Below are 10,160 nucleotides of genomic sequence, written 5' to 3'. Positions count from 1 at the left end.
GAACAATAGAAGCTGACTCAGGATTTTTCCCCTTACGGCCCGGGTCAACTTTACAATATCAGATAATGTGTATATTAAAAATCATATATCATTGGAAGCTAGTAGCCTAGTACAAAAAAGAAACACAATTATAATAAAATGTTTATCAAAAAGTAAAAACGTATGTGCAGTTAACTATATATGTAAATTAATAATTGAGAGTCGTTGAATAATTTAATAAATTTAATTAAATTATTATCTAATGACTCTATGCTATCAACTTCATATAAAGTAATTACACCTGAGTTTTTACCTATCAAAAAATAAAATGCAAGTCGCAAATAAATTGCTACATACAAAAAAATCTTGAGCTATATTTAAATAGCAGCACTGAACTGAACCACTCGTAATCTTTGATATGCATGTGCAATGGCAACTTCTCTTTTTCTACTGCTTGGAGCTCTTTCTTTCATAGCAACGATCCAAGGCCAGGATCAATCAGGTTCGGTTACTTAAGAGTCATTTTGTGTTTCATCATTTCTTAATTTTAACAAGTCTAAATAATAATGATTTCTATCAGGATTTATTAGCATAGATTGTGGACTACCTGAAAATTACAGCTACGTTGAAAAGAATACAGGAATCAGTTACATTTCAGATGCTAATTTCATTGATTCTGGTGTGAGTAAGATTGTGTCGCCTCAAGATAAGGCTACTCATCAACAATATTTTACTTACCTTCGAAGCTTTCCTTATGGAACAAGAAACTGTTACAGAATAAATAATGTAACCATCAACACTGAATATTTAATCAGAACTAGTTTTTTGTATGGAAACTATGACGGTCTAAATAAGCTCCCACAGTTTGAAGTTCATGTTGGAACTAATTTGTGGGACACATTGAAATTCTCGGATGCATCAGTGAGCATATACAGAGAGCTCTCTCACTCTCCAACAAGGGATTATGTAGATATCTGTCTGGTTAACATAGGCACTGGCACACCATTCATTTCGGCTATAGAATTGAGGATTCTTGAGAAGAATAATGGTCCCAGCTCTTCCTCAGTTGCACGTCTCAAAGGATTAGACTTGGGCAGCAAGAACAATTCAACATGCAGGTGAGTGATTTCTAAAATATGGTTGCAGTTTCTGCATGCCAACTTCACTTGTTACTAGGGGTGCTCAAGACGCATGAATTTGATTAGATATAAACCTTAAAGGATTATACACCTTCTACTTTTACTATTTATGGTTAGTGTATAAAGCTACAGTAACTTAGTCTCTATAGTTTAGCTAACCACAATGGTTAAAGTATAATCCAAATTTTAATTTTATATAAACCAATTCATCAATCTGATATTGTGTGAATTCCACCATTCTAAATGCAAAGTTCATTCTGTGCCTTCTAAAAGTAACTGATAAGAAAAAAGAAGATAAAAAATATATACACAAAAAGTAATACATATATCATTTTTCTTTTAGAAATGATTAAAAGAATAAATATTTAAAAGAAAGAAAATTGGGGGTGTACATGCAGGTACAGAGATGACATATATGACTGCTTATGGGAGCCTTATTCCGTGAATGGGTGGAGACAGTTAATCAGCACAAATATTGATCCTAATCCAACTCAGAAAAAGGCAGATATTGATAATATTTATGTTCCACCAGCAAGTGTGATGAGAACAGCCGCTACACCAAGAAATGCAAGAGATTCTTTGGATTTCTACTTTCACTTGGATTATGTTGCACACATATATCATGTCAGATTCTATTTTGCTGAGGTACAAAAGCTGTCAGCAAATGAAAGTAGATCATTCAACATCAGCGTCAATGGCAATTATTGGGAAGGACCCATTGTACCCACATACAATCAAACAGTTTTCTACGATTTTTTCAGTACATATTTTGAAAGAGTTAGTGAATATCGATTCTCACTTCTTCCTACAGAGTTCTCTACCCTTCCTCCTATCACCAACGCTATTGAGATTTTTCTTTTTAAGGATTTCTCACAGCCACAAACTCAAAATGATCAAGGTATGTATAATAAAACTATAATTCTATGGCAATTGTTTTGGTATCTTTTGAAATTAAAGCTAAAGGTAAATTATTTTCTAGTATGCATAATTGTATGATAGATTTATTATACATACTTTTTATCGGTAATGCTATAGAGACCATATCTAAAGTTATTTTATATACATATAACATTTGTAACTATATATTTATTAAGACAAAAATTATATAATTATCCTAGCGATAATTTAATGAATGTTAAATAAAGTAATTTTGAATTATTTTAGCTAATTTTGTATTATTTCCAAACATTATTACACTCTTATAATGCATAAAATTATCACATTTTCAATCAATTTAACCTGTAAACTAAATTAAAGTTTGACCAAAAATAAATTTTAAAGTATGCATTAAATATACTTTAGAATTACAGAAGTATTTATAAACTTCTATATTTCTCTAAAAGTAGAAATAATGCAATAAGTTAATTATTTAGAATCCAATTCAAACACAATACTTTACATTCGAAAAAAATTATGTAAAGAAATTTATTGCATACATTAAATGAGTGCATAATCAGATTTATTACACAGTAATATACGACAAAAAATAATTTACCCTCTAACTTTAAGAAAATACCATAAACAGTAGTTGCCTAGTTCTATTTTTCTAAGCATACTCCTTAATTTCCATTCTCATTATTTGTAACTTATAGAATGGCTTATAAGTTAAAATTCTTTTGAACTGGTGTTTATCAAAATAAAATGGCAGTTGATGCTATGAGAAATATCAAGATTGCTTATAAGGTGTCAAAAAATTGGCAAGGAGATCCATGTGCCCCTGTAGCATACAAGTGGGACGGTCTAAATTGTAGTTCCGTTGGTACTTTAAAAATCACAGCCTTGTAAGTTTATTTATTAACTACCAATGTTTTGTACAACAATTGAATTCATCCTCACAAAAATGATGTATAAATTCTTAAGTTGAGAGTATCTTTGGAAATGCATGCAGGAATTTGTCTTCTAGTGGACTAACGGGACAAATTGTATATTATATCGCCAAGCTTACTGACTTAGAGTCCTTGTGAGTAACTAACTCAGCTCATTTAGTTAATATACTCAACGATTCAACCAAGTTTTGTACTGATTTGTGTTTGTGGTGTTAGGGATTTATCAAATAATAGCTTAAACGGGGAGATACCTGATTTTCTGGCAGACCTGCCATCACTTAAAGTCCTGTAAGTTCATCCCATATTTCACCATGCATTTGTATATAGTTTTCAAGTTTTATAGCCCTGTGAGAATGAAAATCATATAATAAGTTAATTATTTAAAATTTAATTCAAACATGATACTCTATTCAAATAAAATATAAATGAGAGAATTTATCTTATATGTTAAATACGTATACAATTAGACTTGTTATACGGCAATATATATAAGAAGCTGATGAGTTTTCATTTGTAGAAACTTGCATAATAACAACCTCACAGGTCAAGTTCCGAATGCACTCATCCAAAGATCAAGTGAAGGAGTACTATCACTAAGGTGTGCATCTTATTCTTATTCAATTTGATGCCATGAATCAGCAACAATATCTTGATTTCATTATTGTTGTCTTTTTCTCTTTTATATTATACCCAAAAAACTTTAAATCATGACACATAGAAACTTGAAAGTAAGAATCTCCAACCGAAGAATGCAAGTGTAGTTTTTCGTTCTGACTTAATTCTCGTTACTGAATGATGCTAGGTTGGGGCAAAATCCAAATCTGCTATGTGAATCTGCTCTTTGTGACCAACAGACAAAGGATAAAAGCAAGAAAAATAACAGAGTTATTTATATACTAGCATCTATTTCTGCAATTTTGGTGCTCCTGCTGTTAGTTCTTGCAACGGTTAACATCATTTACATCAAAAAGAGAAAACCAAAAGGTAAATAAACAATACTTCAAACTACCATTTACAATATTTGTTGTAACATAAATGTTTTTCTTTTTGGATACAATAACAGATTATTTCAAAGTTCATAAGGAGTTTAGTGATCAAACTGGATCACAGTTGGAATCTAAGAGAAGACGGTATTCATTCAATGAAGTATCTAACATGACCAATAATTTCGAAAGAGTCCTTGGTAGAGGTGGATTTGGAACAGTTTACTATGGCATTATTGATGACATTCAAGTAGCTGTCAAGATGCTTTCGCAATCATCAGTACAAGGATATCAGCAATTTCTAGCAGAGGCAAGTGATAACTATTCTTTGCTTAGTAGCTTATAATCTCAATATTTTTAGCTTGTTGTAATGAAAAGTGACACTGAATTATAGGTTAATATTTTGATGAGGGTTCATCATAGGAATCTAACTTCCCTCATTGGATATTGCAACGAAGAAACCAACATAGCACTCATCTATGAATATATGGAAAATGGCAACTTAGAAGAACATCTTTTGGGTATGTTAACAACCTATTAATTATTTTCTTCCAGGATTAACTAAATTAAATGATAAAGGATTTAGAAAGCATGTAATTATGATTATGTAGAGAAAAATAGCAGGACAAAGTTGTTCAATTGGGAAGAAAGGCTCACTATAGCTATGGATGCAGCCCAAGGTTAGAATCAAAATTCAAAACTAACTGAATTTTCCTTAAATCATTTTATCTGTTTCATTTATATATGCCAAAATGTTTTAATCCAGGACTTGAGTATCTACATAACGGTTGTAAGCCACCTATAATCCACAGAGATGTGAAATGTACAAACATTTTACTAAATGAAAATTTCCAAGCGAAAATGTCTGACTTAGGTTTGTCCAGAAGCATTCCAGTTGACGGCGGCACACATGTAACAACTGTCATTGCAGGGACTCCTGGTTACTTGGATCCAGAGTAAGTACTTGGCACTGCTTTTAAATTCTATTTCTTAGAAGAAATACAAAGACATGGAGTTTCAAGCATTACTGAAAGTATAGGATTTTTTGTCTTAGAAACAAATTTAATATTTCTATCTCAAAAATAGTATGAGTGCACATCTCTTGGAGAAGTTGTATTGAGAGAGTGAGAATGAACTGAATCAAACTATATGGTCTTTCGTGCAGGTACCAAGTATCAAATAGGCTAACAGAGAAAAGTGACGTTTATAGTTTTGGGGTAGTTTTATTGGAGATAATCACAGGTAAACCAGCAATACTTAAAGCGGTTGAGGGGAAAATTCACATAAGTGAGTGGGTTAAATCTATGCTTGCAAAAGGTGATGTAAAATGTATTGTTGATACAAGATTACAAGGAGATTTTGAGAGTAGTTCTGTTTGGAGAGCTGTTGAAATAGCAATGGCTTCTGTGTCCAATAAGTCCTCCAAAAGACCATACATGACTGATATTGTGACCGAGCTAAAGGAATGTTTGGCTATGGAGTTGGCTCGAAAACTTAACAGTTGCGAAACCATGACTATGAATTTGGCTACAGAGTCAGAAAGCAGCTCCTTGGCTAGTTCCATAATGATGTGTAAAACAGAAATGGCTGGATCTTAAGTTTATTATTGTTGTCATATGCATATTTGTATCTTGAAATTTTTCTGTTCAAAGATTTTTCTTTTCCTCTTTTTTAGTTCGTTCTTAGTTTATTAAAAGGACTAATACAATTAGTAAATTGTTGTTGTTATACTTGATATAAAGATTATATTATCGTAATTGTTGAAACATTTTAATACGCAAGATTATTTTCAATATAAAACAGATTAACAAAGAGGACAGATAGAGAAAGATAATCCTATCAAAGTTTTGCTAAGGTAATAAATTTTCCCAACTAAAAACTTTTAGTTGAAAAAATTATCAAACTAGTATCGAAAAAAAAAACAGCTTTTGTCTGATTGTTGCAGCAAAAACAATCCTCTTTCCTCACCTTTTTTCCTTGGCAACATCAGAAACTTGAAAGTTTGTTTTCCCATTTTGGTATAGCATGATTTGGATCAAGTATATACTCAAACATATGGTTTTGGAGTTAAAAGGAAAAATTAACATTATTTTGGGGCAACTCCCAACATTGGCGTGATTGTATTGGTGTGGATTACTCCAACAAAACAAACCCTGAGGAACACAAACGAGTGGTGATTTCCAGTAAGTTATTGAACTTAAATTAAGCAAATAGCAGGCAGAGTCATGACAGAAGAATGAATGAAACATGTGTATGGTACTTCATTTATTTAACTATATTATTGACAAAGAATAGCAAAATGGACTAAAGAGGGTTATCAATCAAAGTGCATTTTAGAAGTGTAAGAGACTCCAACCCTCTCAAGGCCATAACACTGCATTGAGCAGTGAATCAATAATTGCATTGGTGAACTCGGTTGTCTTTGCTTTGCCTCCAAGATCAGCAGAAATTTGACCCTAAATTCAATAAAGGTTGCAATTTTCCAAGGTTAGAACTTGTTTGTGACCAGTATGGGAGAAGTAAATTGACTCTGCAAACCCTTTGATGTTATCCACCTCGCTAGTTTCTCGCATTGCTTGACTTTAAGAGTTTTCAAACTCGCCGGGAGGCACTCGTCAGCAAAACAATTGATTTCTGGGCAATTGCATAGATGCAGCTCCTCCAGGTGAGGCGCAGCCAACCCTAGTGCCGGCAAGGATACTAAACTGCGGCAGTCTGAGATGCTTAAATAACGGAGACCTGGAAGAGCCTGTGGCACCACGACACATTTCATGCTTCGGCATTCAATAATTGTCAATTTCTTGAGATTTGGAAGGAGCCCCAATTGAAACGACGACAGTGAATCACACCCCTGTACATGTATCTTCGTTAGTGAAGCCGGCAAATAATCTGCTGAAATTGATATCAGCGACCAACATTTCAAGATTTCCAGACATTCAACATGTAGCGATTGCAGGTGGGGGATCCACTCCAAGACGGGTTGGGCCAGATGGGTTTCTGAAATGTCTAAATTGTGCGGTTGTGCCTTATAATTGCCAAAATTTAATTGTTGAATCTTGGGAGCCCTCGGCAGCGAACATACAAGCTTTGAACATTTAGCAATGGCAAGTTCCTCCAGAGCCGGAAGGTGAGCTGGCAGACTTCCTCTTAACTTCGGACAGCATCTCATTGAAAGGCTTCTAAGTTTAGGAAAACCATCAAACTCATCCGGAAAATGCCACTCCTTCCAACAAGACATATTGTCAAATACCAGAGTTTCAAGAGATTTGAAGGGTGTTTCCTGCTGAAATGATCCATCGTTTTTGTTGTAAAACTCTAAACCAATTTCCGCTAACCAATTAAAATTAGATAACTCCAGATGCTGTAAAGAGGGTAACTGTCCCAGTGAAGGAAGCTTACAGCAACTCACAGAATTTAGACGCAATTCGGTCATACTGGAGTAGCGAGAAAGGCCTAACCAATCTGGGAATGTTTTACCCGGATAACCCTTAATTGATAACTCTTTCAAGTTTTCATGAGGTTGTAACCCCTCAAGTATATGCCTTTCAGTTTTGACATCATCCGTGTAACCTCCTGGAAGCCATTGCAATTTCAAAGTGTTGATGTGCTTCTTGTTACCCATCTTTGCCTCCAAAGCTTCATCACTATTCTTGATCTTCTCCAAATTGAGAATGTGAAATGAGCCGTGAAGATTGTCCAGTGTTCCCAATTCTCTTATTCCATTCTCTTCATGCTCGCCGATGATATAATTACTTAAGAAGTTTAGATGCTTTAGCCTGCTCATTTTCTTCGGCATTTCTTTCACAAGAGAAACACCTCGAATATCAAGGTGGTGTAGATTCTCAAGATCTTGCATGCGGCTGGGAAGCATCTTTAGCTTATAACAGTCCCGCAACTTCAATGTTTGGAGATTGTATAATTTACATATTGACTTTGGCAATGTCACAATACGTGCTCCAGACAGATTTAAATACCGCAAATAAATCAATTCACCTATTGATTCAGGCAATGACTTTATACGAAATGACAAAACTCTCAATTGTTGTTGTAACAGCCAAGGTTTGCTTTCAACGTCAATTGATTGACGATGCGAAGAAAAATCTAAAGCTGTTCTCAAGTGTACTGCTCTCTTACAGGCCTCTCCAAATGACGTGATGCTATCCCTAGATCTTGAAGAAAAGGACAAATGACAAATTTTGCTATCTACCCCGTGTAGATTCTCAGATCCCTCGAGTTTGATATAGAATTTCCTAGCAAAGAACGTTGCTAGATCATGCATGAGATCATGCATTACAAATAACCCTCTATCACTACTAGAAGGTTGAAAAAATGACCTTGCAACTAATTCATCAAAATATGCACAACCAATATTTTTTAATGTGTTGTTTTTCTTTGGTTGTAAGAGATCTTCTGCCATCCATAACAAAATTAAATTGTCTTTGTCAAATTCATAATCTTGAGGATATAATGAGCAATAAACAAAACAACGCTTCAAATGTGAAGGAAGATAGTGATAACTAACTCTTAATGCAGGAGCAATTTTACTGTTGGAGAGTTCCCAAATTTCACTTTTAAGTACATTCTCCCAATCCCCTTCATTATGCTTGTTGCGCAATAAACCTCCAAGTGTCTTCACTGCCAAAGGTAATCCTTTACACTTTTCAACAATTTTTCTACCAATTATTTCTAGAGTTGTATATTGTTTAGAATTAGTAGAAACAGATGAATGCTTCAAAAACAACAACCAACAATCTTCCTTCGACAATAAATTTAGTTGATAATGTAGATTGTTTGGTGCAAACACAGAAGCAACATTTTCGTTACGGGTTGTTAGGAGAATCTTACTCCCATTATTCCCATACCGAAAAGGTTTTAGAAAATCCTCCCACATATCTCGTTGATCATGCCAGACATCATCTAAAACAACCAAGAAGGTCTTTCCTGTTAATTTTTCCTTCAAATTAGTCTGAAGTAAATCAAAATTATCCTGGTCACAGGGAGAAGAATTTATTGCCCCTATTATAGTCCTTGTAAGATGAACAAGGTCAGGATTTTCAGCAACACACACCCATGCTCTAATGTCAAATTTTCCCATGACTTTGGCATCATTGTAAACCAATTGAGCCAAAGTAGTTTTTCCTATCCCGCCCATACCCACAATGGGAATCACAGTCACAAGTGATTCAGCATCGCAGGTATCATCTAATAGCAATTTGATTATGTTCTCCTTGTCTTCGTCCCGACCAAATACGTCAGAACTAACAACGAGAGATGTGGATGGAAGTCTCCATGATGTGTCCAACTTGACACTCTTGTCCAGACCAAGTTTATCTTTTCGTTCAACAAGAGACTCTAGTGTGCCAACTATATTTTCAATGACATTGACACCACTATCTTCAATAATTGAATTAACAGGGCGAGACCAGTCATAAGAATTACCTGGATCCCTCGGAGTAGCAGTGGCAGCTTTAGTGGAGAGTTCATCGAGAAAGTCATCAGCCAAGTAGAGAGCATCTTGGAGATCAACAAGCCACTTCTTCACTCTATTGTTGCCGAACTGCTTCAGCTCAGCATCATCAAGCACAGGTTCAACATCACACAGACAATCATCCAACTTTTGAAGCGACTTCCGAGTAGAGTAGTCACCTTCGAGGATAGAGTCATCTTCAAGTATTGAAGACAGCTTGTTTGAAATAGCATCAACAAAAGAAGAGAGATAAGCTCCACCTTCAAGTTTTGAAGCCATGATGCAAAATCAGATGCAGCAGATGATGAGAAAAGAATGAAAGGGGTTGAGGGAAGTTGTTGTAGCTAGATCGATATAATGTATTCAGATCTCTGGGTCAAAGGATCTCAAGTATATGCGTTTTGCAGTGAACTATCAATGTTCTTTGCTTAGTATTATATACTTGTATAGTGCTGAAACATGTGCAATAATTAATTAATTAATTAATTTATAACATGATAAGCATATTCGTGTATAGGAAAGTTTTCAGATGTACCAAACCACTTTATTGGAAATCTGCTATTCCATTATTTATAGGCGTTCAGATCTATATTAAAATATGGTGAATTCTACTTTACCCCCTCTAAAATAACATGTAAGTTACCCTTCATGATGTATCACACTTTAATTGGTTATTATCTTAACTCTAGTTGGGTTATTTTGTAATTTATTTTTTGAGATGGGTAATTGTATAATTTCTTAAAATATTAAAATTCTACCCGTCTTT

The 10,160-nt window shown here is 34.4% G+C and overlaps 2 protein-coding genes across 3 annotated transcripts; one reads left to right on the top strand and one right to left on the bottom strand.

Annotated features, from left to right (window-relative positions):
* On the top strand, nucleotides 1–5,681 carry LOC107615977 (putative LRR receptor-like serine/threonine-protein kinase At1g05700). Its single transcript, XM_016317988.3, has 14 exons — nucleotides 1–182; nucleotides 272–481; nucleotides 560–1,097; nucleotides 1,517–2,016; nucleotides 2,767–2,899; nucleotides 3,007–3,078; nucleotides 3,161–3,232; nucleotides 3,462–3,542; nucleotides 3,747–3,928; nucleotides 4,008–4,237; nucleotides 4,322–4,448; nucleotides 4,539–4,607; nucleotides 4,694–4,883; nucleotides 5,093–5,681. Exons 2-14 carry the CDS (start codon nucleotides 409–411, stop codon nucleotides 5,523–5,525), a joined length of 2,700 nt encoding a protein of 899 aa, XP_016173474.3. The 5' UTR covers nucleotides 1–182; nucleotides 272–408; the 3' UTR covers nucleotides 5,526–5,681.
* Nucleotides 5,682–6,110: 429 nt separating this feature from the next.
* Nucleotides 6,111–9,802, bottom strand: LOC148543591 (putative disease resistance protein At3g14460). Of its 2 annotated transcripts, none has more exons than XM_088497946.1 (2): nucleotides 9,367–9,802; nucleotides 6,111–8,562 (listed from the first exon to the last, which is right to left on the bottom strand). In XM_088497946.1, the coding sequence occupies exons 1-2, from the start codon at nucleotides 9,671–9,673 to the stop codon at nucleotides 6,416–6,418; spliced, it is 2,454 nt and encodes an 817-aa protein (XP_088354072.1). In that variant the 5' UTR covers nucleotides 9,674–9,802; the 3' UTR covers nucleotides 6,111–6,415. The 2 variants fall into 2 exon arrangements, with proteins under 2 accessions (XP_088354072.1, XP_088354073.1); XM_088497947.1 differs by having other exon boundaries at nucleotides 6,111–8,557; nucleotides 9,367–9,495.
* Between the last annotated feature and the right edge of the window lie 358 nt (nucleotides 9,803–10,160).

This window comes from Arachis ipaensis, chromosome B9 (genome assembly GCF_059453495.1).
Source record: "Arachis ipaensis isolate K30076 ecotype BB chromosome B9, ASM5945349v1, whole genome shotgun sequence".
In the NCBI taxonomy this organism is placed as follows: domain Eukaryota; kingdom Viridiplantae; phylum Streptophyta; class Magnoliopsida; order Fabales; family Fabaceae; genus Arachis; species Arachis ipaensis.
The sequence above is the reverse complement of the archived record's forward strand: the minus strand, read 5'-3'. Positions and strand labels throughout refer to the sequence as shown.